The 18,827-nt window shown below is 47.0% G+C and overlaps 1 protein-coding gene across 8 annotated transcripts in view; it reads right to left on the bottom strand.

Annotated features, from left to right (window-relative positions):
- Positions 1-18,827, bottom strand: part of HIVEP3 (HIVEP zinc finger 3) — a 204,550-nt gene that overhangs the window by 50,324 nt on the left and 135,399 nt on the right. For all 8 annotated transcript variants that reach the window (XM_032448947.1, XM_032448946.1, XM_032448949.1 and 5 more), the window contains 2 exons: positions 11,788-11,852; positions 1,460-7,118 (listed from right to left, as the gene is read on the bottom strand). In XM_032448947.1, the coding sequence (XP_032304838.1) occupies positions 1,460-6,574 (5,115 nt within the window). In that variant the 5' untranslated portion in view covers positions 6,575-7,118; positions 11,788-11,852. The remainder of the gene's footprint in view (positions 1-1,459; positions 7,119-11,787; positions 11,853-18,827) is intronic.

The raw sequence follows: 18,827 nt of genomic DNA, 5'->3' as shown, positions 1-18,827 counted from the left end.
ATGCAGAGAAATAGGTGTTCTGATGGGTAAGGGCTGAGCTGCTCCTGTGTAGATCTGAACTTATAACTTTGGGATATGAGGGTCTCTTATTGAACGTTTTGTGTTCATTTTAGCACCACGCCAAAGAGCAAAGTTCAAAGGAGCACAGGCACTTCTATTAAGAGAATGAAATCAAGGATGGTACAACACCCTCCAGATAAAATCCACTGAAAAAAGAGTGCATAAATATCAAGCATTAGTGCGGTTATTGCACTGCACAGGTAATTATCTGCCCCCAGGCTCCAAGAAAATCTGCCTTTTGGATTTCTGCAGGAGAATGATGGAAATGCTGAATGGAAATAAAGATTTATTGAATCACAGCGACCTTACTGTGCATTTTAAGACATATTTATAAGCAGCAGCTGCAGCAGCGATTACGATAAATTTAATATTCAGAGTTCATTTCATGATTCAGAAATAAAATGAATAATCCATCAATATAAATTGACTTGAGATGAATATCAAATTGCAAATTCTTTCGAGCAATTCTGTTTGCTAATCTACATGAACATGACCTGGATTAAAGGGGATCTGTATGGTTCAGCATTAACTGAGGGAGAAAAAAATCTGGCCTCAATGTGAGATACAAAACTCCAGTCAGCAGAAGCATCTTAAGGACTTCTGCACCTATGTGGCCAATGGCTTTGGCGAGCTCTGCCTGCACAAAGCCACTGACCTTGCTGCTCTTAATTCCAAAGACAACGTATAAAATATCCTTAGGTATCCAGAAAAGCAGGCAGACAGCTAAGGACATGAACTAAATGGGCTAAAAGACATGGGTGTTTTCACAAGGCTCCATGTCTAACCTACTGAGGCACTTTTATAAATGTCACTGCATGCCTATACACTTCTTTGGGAGCCTAAATACACTTGCAAATCTCCCTTTAATATTTTTAAATACTTTTAAGCATGCCTCTCCATGTTCATTAACGTGAGATCAGTAGATGCACAACCAGACAGAATCCCATTTCCCCAAGGTAATCCTTTGTCATTTATAACATGCAAAATGTAGGGAATTGTAACAGCATTTATTAAGAAGGAAAAAAAAAAAAGAAGCTGTAAAGCTATTTGAAATATCAAGACAGAAATGCAAATCAAGTCTAATCCTTTTTGCTCGAGCAGTGGCGGTTCATGGTGCGGTGGTGATTCCTACATGCTCTTTTGATTACAAGGCAAGTAGAAACCGGAGGACAGAAATACGGCACATTGCTTTGGAGCAGGCTTGCCTTTTATTTATTATCATTTTAGGGGATTCTAATGGGTGCTGGCTTCTTCACTCTATAAGTTTCACTGAAAACTTACCCAACTGAGAAAAGGATGAACAAATTCCTATTAAACTAACAGTAGCAATTCCCCATCCCTCGTCCCCCTCTTCCCATGTATCCAAATAGATGAGGAGAAATATATAGGATTGCATTACCTCTGTCATTTTGGGCTTCCTGGAGCTGGACGGGACAAGCCTGCCTGCCTCTGGCCGTGGAGCAGTAGCCATGGTGTAGGTTTCCCTGCTCACCTTCTGCTTGGACCTCAGGAGGGACAGGGCAGCTTTAGTGGATATACCCGGAAGGTTGGGGTTATACAAGCTAATACACCAGCTGGCATACACTGAAGACCGCCGGTCGACTTGCTGGATGTGATTTGGCTTTATGTAGTTTAAATAGCACCAACTGACATTAGTGGTTGTGTGGAGACTGGGGAACTGAAGTACCTTCTTCATATCTGTACCTTCTCGAGACTTCATTGCACTTGAAGCAACCTCAGACAGAGGTGCAGGGCTTGGAGGGCTTGGTGGAGGCTGCTCCACCGGCTCTTTGGAGTCTTCTTTCTTCACGCTTTGTAAAGGTGCCTTGCCAAGGGGCTGCTTGCCAGCTGGCTGCTGATACTCCTCCAGTGCCTCAAAGCTTGGAGAACCAGACTGGGACACGGCTTGCTGCAAAGTACTTGGGGTTTCCTTCGGCTCTGACTGCTCTAAGGACAAACTAGGTGGTGTTTCAACCTCAACCCTGCCTTGGCTTTCAGTAAGAAAGTGAGTTTTATCCTGCTTTTTCCCTTCTTCTATTGCACTGGGTGGTTTCACCACTTCCAACTTCTCCTCTGCTTCTGACACCTCCTCCTCTTTCACTCTTTTCTGCTGCTGCGTTTCCATTGTCAGCTCCAAACTGCCTGCTGGAGAGAGCATCCTCTTGCTTCCACCAACAGTAGACGGGCCTCCCTCCAGCCCAAGGACACTGTCTGCTGGGGAGGTGAGCGGGATGCAGCCCTTTCGCTCCGGTAGGGGTAATGGCACCCTCAGATACGGGCTCTGGAAAATCCTTTGCTCCTCTGTGATCATCTGTGCTAGATCAAACCCAAGGCTATGCACATCAGCACTGCAGACCAGGGTGCCCTTGGCTTGGCAATCATCGAATTTGGGGAGAACAATAGAAGAGGAACTGCATTGAGACTGAGTGACCAGGATCTGGGAAAGCGTGGTGTACATGGCGCTCCCATAGGACGGCATGTTGGTCTGAATGCGGACGGGGACCACAAGGGACACCACAGGGTCTGACCGCGTGGGAACAGCGAGCTGAGCTGTGGACATGGGCACCGAAGGGCTTGTTGTGCGGGTCAAGGGGTACAACCGAGTGTCCAAGCTGTATTCTGTGCACGGGGAAAGGCTGGAGGTCCCTGCTGTTGGGAATAAACTGGACTTGAGCTGTGGTAAATGTCCCCCAGCTTCTGGCAGCTGGAGAGCAAACTGAGACTGAAGAGGCAGGAAAAAGGCAGAGGAGATTGGCGAGGAGCTGGGGTAGTGCACTGGCAGGAAGGAGGGGTGCTGCCTGAAGGGCACCTCGGTGGGGTGCGGCATCAGCGGCGGAGCGAGGTGCAGTGGACCCGGGTGCAGCAGCGTCTGCTGGAGGGGCAGTGGAGGAGTCTGGAAGATGGAAGGGGGAAGCTGGCGCACATTGAGCTGCGCGGAGAGGAGGTCAGACATGGTGTGTGCAGCAAAGAGCTCTGCAGGCTGCCCTGGCTGGGGCAGGAGCGGCTGGTAGGGGAAGATGGAAACTTGTGGGGAGAGGTACTGCTTTTCGTGCAGCGTTAGCTGGGGGACGGGATGGAAGACCTGCAGGGCTTCTGTGTAGGGCTGGGTATATGCAGGCTGGGGGCTGTCCTTTGGCTGGCTCTTATCGCTTGGGTAGGTACCGTGAGAGGGCACAGGGGATGAAGATGGTGGCTGATGGGGCAAACTTGTTGAGGGAGATTTGCTTGAGGAAGGAATTGGGTCTTCTGCCTCTGGTCGGCCTGCCGGAGCTGGGTCCGGATCATGCTCCGGATGCCTGGTGAGGGATGCCTGCCTCACAAGAAAGCATTTCCTTCTCTCCTGAGGAGCTGAGGAGGTGGAGGGGCCAGGAGTGGAGGCAGGCGTGGAGGACAAGCTCCCATAGTCAAAGGACTTGCTCCGAGTCTCCGACATCTGGGAAACATGGGACACGTTGGGTGTCTGCTCGGAGGCAGATCTCCGCATCTCCCTGGAATGGTGGTGGTGGTGGCTTGGGACCATCAACATGTGGGAGCCAACACCTGGAGGCTTGGAGTGGGATTCGGGAGGCTGGCTGCTGGGCTCTGTCTTACTGTGATCTTCCCGATCGAATGACACGGAATGGCTGGAGCCATGGGATACGCTGCTCTCCTGGCTTGGGCTTCTGGTGAGAGAGACTGACTCGAAGCTGGACTCTCCAGAGGACTGAGCCATTTCTGCCAGCCGCAGCCTCTTCTTTTTTGGTGGGAGTTTCTCTGCAGGGAGCTGAGAAAGCGTTTGGCTTCTCTGCGGCCATTGAAATTCCTCCGTTTTTTCTGGCTCTCTTGGAGGAGGCTCTGGCTCCGTTTCTGGTCTGTCAGGCTCCTCTGTGACCAGAATTTCAGGGACCTGGATGTTGGGCTGTCGCACCAACTTGGGCTGCAGGGAGTGATGTGGGCGGCTGTGCTGCGCGGTTGGCTGAGATGGGTACTGCGGCGTGGGCTTCTCTTCGCCCTCCAAGCCGCTCACCTGCTCAATGGAGTCAGACTTCTCAAAGGAGCTCGTGTGCTGGATGACAGAGATCTCCTTCGAGGTTGCCCTTCTCTCTTTGCCCTCCGTGCTTGAAACCAGTTTGGTATTCCTGGAATGGAAGCTGGCACTGACATCAGAAGGTGCGGATTTCCCCGGGTCTGCTGGTGACTTCATGGATTCACGGGTTAGATTTAAAGCGACGTCGGATGAGGCCGGGTTTGCAAACTGAGCTCCTGGCCCAGTGCTGGAGGAGGGAGTATCCGACAGCTCAAAAGCTGGAGGGTCCTCATCATCACCCAGGCTCTTCTCTTTCCGCCGTTTTCGGAGCGGGGTAAGCTCCAAAGTGCTCCCTAGCTTGTAATGCATCACCTGGGGCCATGTTTCAGGATCCATGACATTTTTCTCAGTCTCTGAAGAGGTATGGGAAGTGGAAGAACGTGGCTTTGAGAGCTGCAGTTCTGAACAGTAGTATTTTTTATGGGCTTCATAATTATCCCTTTTCTTATACCGAGCACCACATACGTTACATTCATACATGAACCCTTTAACTTTCGGCCCCTTCCGTGATTTTTTGGTAAGATCGCTTTCCTTGGTTTCAGGCTCCTCAGGAGGTTTGGAAACAGTCTCTTTGCTCGCAGAGCTCACCTCCTCTGTGACATATTCTACTCCCAAAGGTAGCTCAATAGCTGGTTGTCGCTTTAGCATTCGAGGATGGGAAGAAAATGCTTGACTACGGCTTAAGACTTCAGGCTCCATGATGTGATCATCAAATGAATAGCTACCTCTAAAGGTGTGTGGGGAGCTTATAGTGCATGCAGCAGAAGGCATTGAGTGGCTTCTTAGGAGAGGCACTGTCTCTGTGGCACTGTGGGATTGCTGAAGTGACAACAATGATTGTTCGGGCTTCATTTTTTCACCATGGGATGTCAACGTTTTTGAGGCATCCAACTGGCTACTGGAACCGGACTTGATATCAAACTGAAATGGTTCCCTGTAAGCAGCAGACTTTGGAGATTCAATGCTGCTACGTCTAGATAAAGAGCTTCTTCTAGGCTTAACACTATCTATTTCACTGGTATCTACAACAGCTTCATTAATTGTAATTAGCTTAGTGATGTGTTCAATAACCTGTGTTCTAGGCACAGATAATGGTACCATACTGGGTTTCTCTTCGGAAGAGAGATGCGGAAACCCTTGTGTTGTGTTTGTAGACAACATTGCAGTCCTTTGCCCAATTCTACCACATTTCCCAAAAATAATTTCTGCATAAGATTTTGCATTAGTATTTGGGGGGCTGATCTGCTGCTCTGCACTTTCTGACCTGGAGAAGTAGCCTGACTCAGTACTTCCTTTACTCCCCGGGCTCAGGAAAGCTTGCTCATCTATGACCTTCTTCCGCTCGCTTAAGCGGAGTGCAAGCTTCTGCTTTATCGTGTGGGTATCTTCCGATTTATGGCTCAGAGCTTGGTCAGATGGTGGCTCTGCAAACTGGCTGCTGTCCTCAAGTGACTGGGACATACTGGAATGGGACAGGGAACAGCGGTCGTGGCTGGAGCCTTGGCTCCCAGCGCTCAGGAGGCTGCTGGACAGCAAGGTGTGCTTCTGCCTGGGGGAGAGCTCTGCAGGGTGACCCGACATCGCTCCCGTCTCCTCCTCCGAATCTGTGCTTTCTCCTTCTGTTGGCTCCTCAAAGTCCTCCCCACCAATCCTCTCCATTTCCAAGCTTGACGGATACATCTCTGCTCCTATCCCTGAGGCCAGCCCAGCTTTTATTCGATGAGCATGAGATTTCCTATGTTTATACAAATTGCTCTTAGTCTTAAAAGAAAAGCCACATGGAATGCAAGGGTACGGCCTCTCACCTGTGTGTGACCTGATATGTTTTTGGAGCACACTTGGCTTCGCACAAGGCCTGCTGCAGTACTGGCAAATGTATTTGCCTGGCTTCTGAGGTTTCTTTTCCTTCTTGTGCACTTCCTCGGCTTGTTTTAAGGGAACCTGTGAAGGGCGAGGGATGTAGACCTTTTGAACGGACGGCATGTCCTCTCCAGGAATGATAGGTGAATGGGAAGGTAAGAGCTGGCCGTGGTGTGCGTGAAGCCCGGGCGATGGAAAGGAGCCAGAGGGACCTGGTCTGACGGGATCAACTAGCTGCCATGTGGGCCCTTCAAGGACATGCTCGGGTTTCCCAGGAGACATGAATGCTGGTGACAGTGCGTGCTGCTGAAGCTGCGAGACGTGAGGAGGGTGTTCGAAAGAGGAAGGCTTAGGTTGCTTCTGATGTCCAGTCTTCTCCTGAGATTCCTCTCTTGGAATCGGCAAAGAGCCAGAAAAGTGCTGCTGCGATATGAGATCTCGGAGAGGGGTTCCTTGCGAAGAAGCAGAGCTGCCCTGATACGTAGCTGCAGATGAAATACTGGCTTGGAAAGCCTCTCCTTTGGGAAGCCTCTTTCTTGGACTTTCCTCAGCCTTTTTTGTGCTCTTCTGGCTTTGTTCAGGATCCATGACCTTAAAAGGGTCTTTGAATGCTATTTCGGGAAGGTTTTGGCAGGCTTCATTTACGAATAATAAAGGTCTCTTCTGCAGATTCCCTGTTTTGCCTGCATTTGTTACGAAGCTGGAGTCGCCAGGAGATGGTTGTTGATTTAAGATTTTACTAAAGTGTCACTAGTTGCTATTTGACTCAAAAAAAAAAAACGTTTCAAGGTCAATAAAGTTCACATTGGTAACACATGACAAACTACTTCAAAGAGAGAAAACTTTCCAAAACTTTTAGTCCAAATATTTTCCTTGTGAACTTGGTTAAGGCTTTAAACCTCGCCATTTTATTTCAGTTGACAGTGGCAAGCCTTCAAAGTCAAGATGCAACCCACAATGTGTCTCTTGTTTGTTATGCAAACCTTTGAAAACTTGAGACTTTAGCGCTCATCTCATAATGATCTTCTTTTCCTGTGCAAGGAAAATAACGCTGAACGGTGTACGTCCCCCTGTGTCTTCCTTCTGTTCCACTTCTGAGTTCAAAAGCCTCGGAAAAGCATTTCCAACATTTCTGCAATTACATCCAAGAGAAAAACAAACAAGACAAAAATTACTTCAGCATTTGTATTTAAGTAATTAAACAGTGCTGCTTTTACAGAGAAATATTTTGCGAGAAGAAACTCAGAATAATTGACTGAATGTCCACAAGTTATGAGACGTCACTCGTAATGATAACCTAAACATAAATCACACTAAGTCAAACTTCAGGGACTTAAGCTTTAGTGTAATGTACACATAAACTGGCACTGCAGCTGTAACCAAATACAGTAACTTGAAACACGCTCAGATCTGAAAAATGTATTTAAATGGCTTCGAATGTGGATTCCTCCTAATCTCCTGCAAACATTTATAGTGTTACAGCTTTCTGTAATTGCACTTCCCTTCCCAACAGACTACACAGTAAAACTGACTATATACAAAGCACTACCTAATGTAGCACATACATTCACTGACGAATAAAAAGACAATCCTTCTGCATGAAATCTGCCCCTAAGCTTGCAGTAATCTTGTCACTTACAGCAACACCAGGCAAAGAGAAAGGACATGCACTCTTTTACTGAAATTTTGTTGCTTTAATTTCCTGCCTTTTGCTGCCAAGCAGTGATGCAAGTCCAGCTCTATACTATGCGCATATTTCATATGGGCAGGATGTTGAAATTGCTTGTCTGTAAAGGCAAACCCTCCTTACAATGGGAAGCTCTACGAAACTTACTTGTCATCAAACACAGCTACTAATGAGACACTTGGAGAGGAAATACTCTGATTGCACTGGAAGAAGAAAGCATCACCAAGAGACAGGATAGAAAGTAGGAGGAGCATTCCCAAGGATGGGGCTTTTTAAGTGAAGCAAACTGATACAAATGACTTACAGTGAGATAGAAAAGAAAGTATCTTCCTTATGAAAGTACTCTCTGCTTTGCTACAGCAAAATGGCATTAATTTAATGGGAACCTGCTCAAAGCCCTGCTGCTTTGCTACTGCCCCATACAGGGAGAGAATGCAGGGATGGGGCTGAAGAGTAAACCACACATAACAGGGAGGCACAGGGGACTGTGCTCCATGTGCCTGAGACTTTAGCTGCCCAACAGCCCAGCCTTATTCTGAGCAGCAACAATGAAGAGCCAGCAGAAGAGGTCCATTGTGTTCTATGCATAATCCCCTATTTATCTGGTCCTACATCCCTGTGGATGCTCAGTATTCCATCAGAAAGAACAGATGTGGGGTGTCAGGTAATTTAATTTAGGTGTGTCTAAAAATATGGTAGCATCCATCCGATCAGATTTTACAGGAGTGGTTAAAAACTGTCTGCTCGTTGGATGGGATTGATCCATCTTACCTCAGGTGGGTTCAAGTCATTAAATCCCCTATTTTCTCTTACCATCACTGGGAGGTGCAGGTGCCAATGGGGACCCCATGGGGACAATGCATCCCACATCAATGTCTCACATCACTGAGACTGATTGCCCTGATTTGTCATCTCTTATTAATAAGAGCAGTGGCTTACTTGGTCTGCTCTGACAACCACATCTGAGGTACATGTACAGAAAACTCACTCCTATCTTAATGCTTTACTTTCCTTTTTTCTCATCTCTTCCAGCATGAACTTTGCTTCTTCCCAGCCTTGCACTTGCCCTGACTTGCTAGGAAAGGTGCCTCATGTTTGTGTGCTCATTACTACGAGGCATAATTAATTACATTTTGAAATCCCTTTCTGAGAGTGCTGGCTCCTTCGTGCTGACCAAGTGTGGTCTGGGCTACACTTAGCGTGCTGTATTTACAGCACAGGACTTACTTAAGATCAAAGGCAGCTGGGAAGCTGATTTATCACATCCATTTTTGCCCAAGATTGCGTTCTTTGCCCCACTCATGACGCACAGAGCACATAACGTGGTGGTAGGAGAGGATTTAAGATGAGACTTTTTCAGCAAGCACAATGTGAATGCTGCCTCCCACAAGCTCGCACACTCACATTTAAGAACTGCCAGCAAAAGAAAGACTGAAAAACATGTTAATACTGTTTTCTTCTATAGACTCTATATCTACTCTGAAGTGCAAAATAACTGGGCCTGTGAGGAAGCTTCCTAAGATGATTCAGTATCATCCCAACTGTTCAGACCATCCTCTGATGAACACATGGGCTGCAGCTGATTTAGTCATGAACTCTGCACAAAAGTTAGCATTCAAATAACTGGTCAACGAGCAAGCACACCTGCTGCCTACAGCAGCGTGTATGACCATTCTGGGGCAATTCAGGCTACTTTCTACATATTTTTTCCATTACTGGAAATGGTCTTGGAATGGCAATGGCAAAAGATAGTTCTCCTGGCTGGATACCATTTCATTGGATTGATACGTCTCCAAGGAAAATTCAACAGCGCAGAATAAAGCAGCAGAAAAACATGAAGTCCACTGAAGCTAAAAACTGTGGAAGTGTTTCTCTCTCATGAGCTTTGTGACATGGTGGGATAAGAGAAGGAGAGCTTCCAAAGGGTTGAGGGTGGATGCCCAACCCTGCTGTGCCCCATTGGATAAAACCTGATATTGCTAAGGAGGATCGCTACACAGACAAGAAAGCCGACTCTCATCTTAGTCCTCTTCATTTCTTTCTGTTTCTCTTTGCTTTCTCTCAGCCAAAATCTGCCAGCCTCTATTTTCATAGACTCATGAAATCACCGAGGTTGGAAAAGACCTCCATGATCATCCAATCCAACTGTCCACCTACCACCAATATTTCCCCACTAAACTATGTCCCTTATCATCATGCTTTCCCCATTCTCCCCTTTTTCTTCTCAGAAAAGGCACATCTTTTGCGTTTATTTTCATCTCTGCCTCCACATGACCTGAGGAGTCTCTTTTCTCTGTCATGTGCTATGCCTCTACTCTTTCTGCTTATTAGTGTTGACTTTCATTTAGCTTGTGCTCTGCACTGCCTTCTCTGTAGATCAGCACAGCAAGGCAATGCATAGCACTGGCACAATGTCAGCAGATCCTTAAGGAAAAAGTCACATGGATTTTATGGGGCATGGTTTCCAGCTGCTAACATTGCATGTCTTTGGCCAAATCCAAAGTACAGGCATTAAAATGGAGGATTCCAGCTAGTATTTCTATTCAAACATCATTTCTCAGGGTTTTACTTGAAATGTAACAGAGTGAACATGAACAGAAATGCCTATTTCATTTGTAAGACAAAAACAAAGGCATCCACCTTGATGAAGGAAATCAATGAGAAAATTCCCTCTGATTTGAATGGGACCAGAGTTTCACTCTAAAGTCCGAGATAAAATGCTTAGTTGGTACTTTGAATTATTTTATTATGGCTGCCATGGATTACTGTGAAGATGCACAGGAACACAGACTCTCCAAACCCTGAACCTAATCTAACTCCTACTACAGGACTTGAGTAAGAGCCAACCAGTCATTGCCTAGTGCTGACCCGATATGGGGGATCATCACTTGTGCATATTTTCTGGAAGAAGCTCTTTGCCATTGGATTTGGGATGGAAGCTCCCAGAAGTTGGCAGAGAAGTGCTGCAGGCTGATACCTGAGCCCCAGGTGGGAACGTCACTGAGAAGAAATATGAAGGAATCCTTCATCTGCCTTGCGGTTGGCCTCCAGAACCCAGTCCTTCCAAGGAAGATGCGGAAAACAGCAGTGCTTGGCTTTCTGCTGCTTGCCTGTTGCTTACAGCACACTAAAACATTTCATTACAGTGGTTTCTTAAAATCTTCCTGGTGGCAAAACCCTGCTGTTTGCAATACCGCAGCAGATGGAAGGGTTTTCTTTGCTGTTTGGACCTGTGTAAGACAGATTGAGATCCAGCAGGCTTAGCGGGAAGCTATTCCAACAGAAACCCTGCCTTTCCATACCATTCCAACCACAACAGACAGCATTTTCTTCCACACAGAACTCTGGACTGTTTTTAAGAAGGTGAGAGCAGCTAATGTGCTACTGGAAAATCTGCCTGGTCACTCTCTGTGATAACTTTTAAGCCAAATGGCCAACTTCCATCAGGTTTAAAGTCTATCGTATCTGACATATGTTAAATATATTTGGATTCTTCCAAGTTTTGTGAAAATGAGTGAACTAAGCAAAATGCAAGCTCCTATTTCTGCTCTTCATGAAAGGTATGGCTCCCTTCTTACTGGCAACCACTAACATTTAGCATTTTCCCATTTTTAAACTACAGATTAATCAATGTGGGGAGACACAGCTGAATGAAACCAGACCCTTCTGTCAGTAGCTCACAGTGTTCCTTGGTTCTTACAGAGCTTTGCAAGGCAGTGTCTTATCAAAGCAGATAGGACTACGGGCAAAGCACAGAGCATTCTGCTGCCTGGAGATTATGATCATCATGATGAGATCCCAGCTTCAGCTCTGAATGACAGCACAGATGCTCCCTTGGACTTTCAAAGTGATTTATGGCCAAAAGGGGTTCATAGTGTAAATGGTGGGCAGCAATGGTAGATCATTACCTCTTGTAAATATGCTTGGTAATATAAAAAGCTGATACAGCATTCGCAGGACTTGTGAAGCAAAAAAAAATTGCTATGTTTAGCAAAGAAAAAGCAAAGCAAGGCAGACAAAGAACAGAAGAACAACAGTTTCCAGGCTGAGCCCACTGCAAAGGGCAACACACACATCCAGAGCAACTCACTAAGAAAAAACAGAGATTACTTACAGTGGGCTTGATAGCCTGTAATTTTGATGGTGTCTCTCCCTTGTTTGCCCAGGATTTAATTCAGTCTGTAAAAGAAAGAGCACGTTGGAATCATAATGCTTGGATATTAAAATGCCATCTCAGCAGTGAGCACGCAGGGTTACATCAGGTGCCCTGATGGAAAGGATTGCTTGGTAACCAGAACAGTACACAAACGGAGTCCCAACAGCTGGAGATGCCCTTGGTGACTGCGCTCACCTCCTGCAGCAAGTTCACCCTTATGGGGATGTGCACGCTGCTGGAACACACTGCTAATAGGTTCTACTGCTCAGTGGACACCACACATTGACAAGCACATATTCAGGCCACCTCGACTTCATTTAACCACACAGTTCCTCCATACTTACCTTACACTGACCTTTTAGCATGAATGCATTGATCTGCACAGGGGGTCAGGCTTAGGCAAAGCAAGATCCCAAGTGAAAATGCACTTTGAAAAACAACCTTGAGCACAGAATCATAGAATCACAGAATTGCTCAGGTTGGAAAATTACCTTAAAGATCATCAAGTCCAACTACAACGATACTACCCTAACTCTAACAACCCCAATGCTAAATGATCTTTGCATACATTGCAAGCAAAGAACTCCTTCACAGATATGAGCACTGCAGTTCCATGGAAGAACATACAGTTCCTCCAAGGCAATGGCCCATCACCAAATCCCATGTTCAGTGGCACTGTGCACCCCACTCTGCAGCAGGAGGGCTCAGACCCGCAATAATAGCAAAGGTATGGGCAGAACTAAGCAGAGCTCTTCCTTGTCTATGTGGTCACAGCTCCCCTGAAACATGGAAGAACAGAACACAGCAGCAAATTTTGGTTACTGTTCCCAAGGTTTCAAATGGGCTTCACTCTTGCCACTACCCCCAGTCAGCTTTCAGTTGCTGCCACACTGACTTTTAACAGTGCTGTGTCTGGCTCTGGATTGTGACTTCCTTACCCCTCCAAGCCCTGTATCACAGACCCGCTGCTCTGTTATTCAGAGCCCCACAGTCCCCTTCCTCCTCAAAAATGGCCCCCATAAAGGGCCATGTAAATATCTAAATGAGAATAAGTCTGGACAACTAACACGTAGGCAAGCAGCCTCTTCTCACCTAAGGAGTGTGCCCAAGAGCAGCCATGAGAGAGAGGCCATTTTTTCAAAGCTCAATTTTGCTCTCCTGTTCTGCCATCCCAAATCCCAGAAGCTCAGGAAGAATCAGTGGGTGGGTGGCATGGCAGTGCCTGAAAACAACCCTGTCTCCTCCCACATCCCAGGTCCATAGTGGAAACAAGTTTGGAGAACTGTTATAAGCTCCAATGAAGACCTGCAGCCACCACAAACCATGGTGTAATGAGCGCTCATTTGTCTGGGAGAGGACTGAAATTTCTCCTCCCCTGGGGCTCTGCATCCTAAAACCCAACCACGGCACAGAGCACAACTCAAACCACTCATAGAGCATCAATATCCAGATGTGAGTCCCAGTGATGCTCTCAGTGACACGTATCACAGCAGACAAAGGAAACACTAACAGAAGAAAGGGGACATGCTCATTACATACAAGTGAAGTACAGCAGATGCGTATAAGCACTGCTGCAGAAAGGCACGTCCAGCAAGGATTAACGTAAACAGACTCTGTATAAAGCCAAAGTGCTCCTCAGGGACATCACGAGGGTGTCCATAAGTGCACATCCCCCACAGGGTGGGCTCCATCCTCAGCCCCTTCTTCTTTCACCTCACTTCCAGCTCATTGCTGTACTTCCCACCTTATCCTGACCCCACTGCATGCATCAGCAGCTTCACATTTACAGCTACAACCTCTGGATGAATGCTCCTGCTTCTCAAACCAGTTCCACACATACAACATCTGCTGAGCTGCTTTGGGCTCGCCAAGGGCAGACAGCAATCCAGGGCTCAACTCATGTGACTTGGGCTCAATTCCCACTTCAGTTACATGTTTCCTGTGTGAAACTGGGCAAGTCATACATCTACAACCCGCATTAGTCCCCACTTCTAAAATGGGGATACTTCCCTATTTTGCAGATGTGATGTGAGTCATCCATGAGTGTCCGTGAGGCCCACGGATACTACGGGAAGGGAGAGACCTGCAGAGATAAAGTATCCTCATAACTAGAAACAGACGGGGAGATCTCGTTTCATCTCCAGGAGACTTTTCTCTGCTCATTAAAAACTCAAGGATTGAATGCTGCATTGGTTCACTTTTGCTTCTAACCCACATGGATTCAGCAGTTCCCCTTCTTAGCAACCTGGACAACCATGGGCACCTGTACTAGCAGGAAAACAACTGTGCGCCTTGCCCCCAAGGCATGCACAAACAATGGCTTTCATAGCTTAAAACAGTTTTTCTTTTTCCGCTAAAGCATCCAAATTGAAACAGAGTTAATTAATGCAGCTAATGAGCACCACTGCTGAAAAACAGGCAGCATGGAGAGAGGCTTTCTGCCCCACAAACCTAGGTAAGGGAAAACCACCATCTGAGAGCTCCCTTCCTCCTGGTCCCACAGATGCAGAAGACAAGACAGGGTTGTGCTACCCCAGAGCACACAGCTCTGCCCCACACACTGCTGGTATCTGGGTAGAGCAGTGAGCAGCCCAAGGCTGCTCCATCTCACCACAGACACATGCTTGGGAGCAGGAGACTGCAGTAACATCACTTCAGTCATTAAGGACAACTGAGATTTGAAGCTGAGTTCCCGCAGACAGTAAGGTAATGCCAACACACCACTCTTATATCCCAGTAGTGGATTTTTTTTTGCATTCGTAATGTATCTAATCCTGTTTTCTCGCACACAAAACTCAAGAAAATGGAGTTCTTCCTCAGTGTTTAAGATGACCCTCAAGAGCCATTCAGCACTGGTGACTGCAAAGTGGGATTACGTGCATCACCGCCACATCCCTCCCAAGGATTGTAACAATCTCTGCTGCTTTCACTTCTCACACGCTCATTGGTGCAAAGAAGTCATTAGTGAACTAATATTTTGAAACTACTGCTGTGCAATGATTCTTCCAAAATTCATTTGAATTCAACGCTCCAGACCTGCCAAACCCTGAATGGGAAGCCAGCTATTGGCGAGAGGGTGGTTCTTTCCAAAGGTAATGTGACTTGCATACAGCTAAAGCAGTAATTGCCTTTCCCCGTTAATACCTTCCCCCTGCTGAGACTCAGGGTTAAACTCATGCACTGAGAAACCTTCCAAAACGTTTCTACATAGTTTCAAACCACAGGAGTGGGGGGGAGAAAAAAAAAAAAAGGACAACTACAGTTCAGATGGAGTTTAGGATTTCTGCTCAATCTCATAATTGCAGGGTGAATCAGTGGGGAATGAGGTCTGAGTCAATCCCAAAGCCCCTGGTCTCCTGGCCAACGAGCTTTGTGGAGATCAGCTGAAAATGGTTTCCCTTGACCCTCCCCTGACTTATCGATGAACTGCCTCTCTTTCCTGCCCTGGATGCACAGAGCCATGGCTCAGCAGTCTTGCTGCCCGCTCACTTCTCCATTTGTGCTAAATCCAACCAACTAACTGGTGGATAATGGAAAGATAAAAGTAAAACCCAGGTATGCTGTGTGCCCCAGGCAATTTCAGCAGGTGAGAAGTGAAATGGTGCTTCAAGGCAAAGGTTGCCCTTCTGCAAGGCTGCACACAAAGCCTGGACACCCCCATGGAACAACCTGCTCCCATGCCACTTGTCCTTGGGGTCATCAAATTGATCCTGGCTTCATCTGTTTATGGGTATATTTACCGTCTCAGAGCTGCAGCAGTCAGATAGAGCCCAGGTCACAAAGCTGTTGCTTTGCATGCGAAGGAGACAGGGCTTGTTTTGCTCATCACTGCACACATCTTGTAAAGTCCCATGCAAATGCACCCCCCAGCTCCCCTGCCAAGAGCCCTGTGCTGCATGCAGAGCTCATCGTCTGTATCCGCAGTATGCAGCAGTGATTTTAGCAGTCAGTGCAAAAAATGGACCCAATAGCAATGACCAAAATGAAAACAAGCTCATCCTAACACTGTTCATTTCGCCCTGCAGCAATGCATTGGGAGTCCCAGGTCCTGACTCCTGGCTGCCCACCTGGAAGGACCAAATTTATCCAACCAGCAAGGAACTGTAGCTGTGTGTAATTATAAGATTAATCCCCATTGCCAAATATTCCTCAGTGTTTTCCACGCACAGATTTTAGCCACCCAAGTTTGGACCCCACACCAGGCTACACCACTCCTGTACGGTTCTGCTTCATAAGGTTATACTGAAAGCTCTGCAAAAAGGTTGCAAGTCTGCTCTTCTCAGGCTGCAGAAAGTCATCAACTGGACTGCAGAGGTGTCTCACCAAGAGAGAGCATGGGACACGTCCCTTCCTCCCCATGGGGAACTCATCCTGCAGCCAGGTGCAGGGTTTGCCCCAGGGATGTCCTTGCAGGACACAGATGAGGCAGTGATGTCACCTCCACGTTTGCAGGACTGAACAAAATCCAATGAGGAGTTGTACAAACAATGCAAGGCAACTTCTAACATCCACATTTCATCTCTGCTCCCGGATAATTTTACTCCTCAAGCTCTTCTACAAACTGCTCTTTGTCTCATTAACAATAAAACAGAAGCAATTAAGCAAAACACAATAAAACCTCAGCAAAACCAAATCCAAGCAGCCTCCAAGATCACTGCATAACCTCGCCAAAACGACAAAGTGATTCAAGTTGACACTGCAAAATGCTCCCAGTTTGCTTTGAATACACAAGCAAGGGGAAGAAATGCTACAAAACACCCCTGTATGCAAACGCACCTCTGCCTGCAAGCGGGAGCTACATTGCTGCCTATCCCCGTGCAGAGCTGCTCTACACCAAGGCCACGGTAAGTCCCCCTCTCTTTGCACAGAGCTGACTATGCAAAATGGAGATGCAAAGCATCCGCTCCAGAATGCATTTGCATCTCTCTGTGCATAGACCTCAAAGAGAGAGTTAACAACACGCAGCTCGAGCAAATTGACAAACCAACAACTGCTGAGGTTTTGCTGGTTTGGGTTCACTGTTCTTTCAGTGCTGCCACATACATACATACACCCTTTTTAGTGCCATTTTTGCCATTGACCTATTTATTTCTCTTCTGCTCCCCCCATCCCCAGCTAGACATGGTTACACACAGGAGTTTCAATTTCCTGCCTTTTGGAGATCTGCAGAACTCTTCTTCCAGCTGTGTCTGTGGGACAGCAGAACTGAGCTGCACACAGCGCCCTGCAGGTCTTAGAATCACAGAATTACTTAATCATAGAATCACAGAATCATAATTACGGGTGGACAGGTCTTCTAAGCTCATCAAGTCCAACCATCAACCCATTGCTGTGCCTCGCCAGCTGCAGGGCTGCGATGTTCCTGCTTGACTTTGGCTAGCCCCGTACACATGGACTCTTAAAATATGTATATATTTTCCTTTCAATGTTTTCTTATTTACACTTAGAGTCATTCCATATCTCTGTGTTTCTGTCATTTCCTCTTCTGGGAAAACAAAGTAAATTCACGGGGCTTTAGCAAACTTCAAACACACACAGGGCTGCATCCTTCCACAGTTTAATGCCAGGCCCTGCTAAAGGTGAGAAGCATTTGAAAGGCAGCCAGGAAAATCTGGAGTATCACATTGACATGCACAATGTCGAAATAAGCCAAAAGCATGCAGGCCACAATCTGCAGAGCTCCTCGCAGGGACATCCAATGGCTCTGCTCGCCACAGCGCTCAGCAAAACCAATGCACACTCAGCAGAAAGCCCCCACAAAAACAACATGAAAAGGTTGAAGAGTTTCACCCTCTCAGCTTGCTGATTTATTCTTTTCCCCCTATGTATAGAAGAGAGGGATCAGGTTGATAATGTACTGATAAAGTACTGCTGCCATGGAGTTTGCCATTGCTCTGGCTCCAGAAGCGCCGTGCTGATAGAGGATCAATGCCAAGCTGCTCGCTGCTGGCTCAGTCCTTTGCTAAGCCATTGCTCAGGGAGCTGTGAGCAGGAGGGGAATGGAAAGACCACATATGAGATATGGATAAGTCCTGAAAATGCCCTGGCACAAAGAAAGCAGGAAGCCTGATGAACTTCTGCCCAAACAAATGCAACATCACAGAATGACAGAATGGCCTGGGTTGAAAAGGACCACGATGATCATCTAGTTCCAACCCCCCTGCTGTGTGCAGGGTCACCAGCCACTAGATAATATCTCAGCATGCAGGAGGGGATCCTGTCTTTAACTCCAACCGACATCTCTCTATTAAAAAAAATAATGAATGAACTTATCTTAAAAAAAAAAAAAAAAGATGTATTATCAAAAATATAGCAAAGTTGAGCAAATTAGAGCAAACCTATCTCATCCCTCAGATAACCAAAGCCGTGCGGTAGTACTGGGGTCACAAAACTGACCTGCACCTCTGCCCCAGGGGAGTGAGATGTCCTCCAGCAACAGCTTCGAGAGGTGGGAGCTGGTCCCTGTCCTGTCACAGCCGTGTGCTCAGCTGGGTCATCCTGCAGCACAGAGCCCTGTACCACGTCCCAGTGAGGGGACACAGACAGCAGTGGGCCACCTGCCCTGGATGCTTGGCTCCAGCGATGGATTGGGTTACAGCCCTGTGCACACCATGCACTGAGCAGAGCCAAAGGATTTCATTTTTACATGGCAGGGTGCTATTATCACTTTCGTAACTCCAGGAAGAGCTCCATGGACACAGACCCATCTCTCACACCACCCAGAGGGAGCACTCCCTCCATGCTACCCAGGATGAGTTCCTTGGACTGCAGCTTCCCCAGAGGCTTTCATCTGGAGGAAAGCAGCTTCCTCCTCCTCCCTCAGAAAGGAAGCTCCTTTTTCTGTCTTCAGGTCCTCATCAGGTCTCAGTTGCTTCAGCAGGACTGGAAAGAGTCAGGACTTTGCTGGGAGACCCACGGGGAAACCCAAGAGTCCATCCTGGCTTCCCTACCCAACAGTATCACCCCAAGTAGTATGGCTGATGATTGATTGAAATCCA

This window comes from Coturnix japonica, chromosome 23 (assembly GCF_001577835.2).
Source record: "Coturnix japonica isolate 7356 chromosome 23, Coturnix japonica 2.1, whole genome shotgun sequence".
NCBI lineage: Eukaryota > Metazoa > Chordata > Aves > Galliformes > Phasianidae > Coturnix > Coturnix japonica.
The sequence above is the reverse complement of the archived record's forward strand: the minus strand, read 5'-3'. Positions and strand labels throughout refer to the sequence as shown.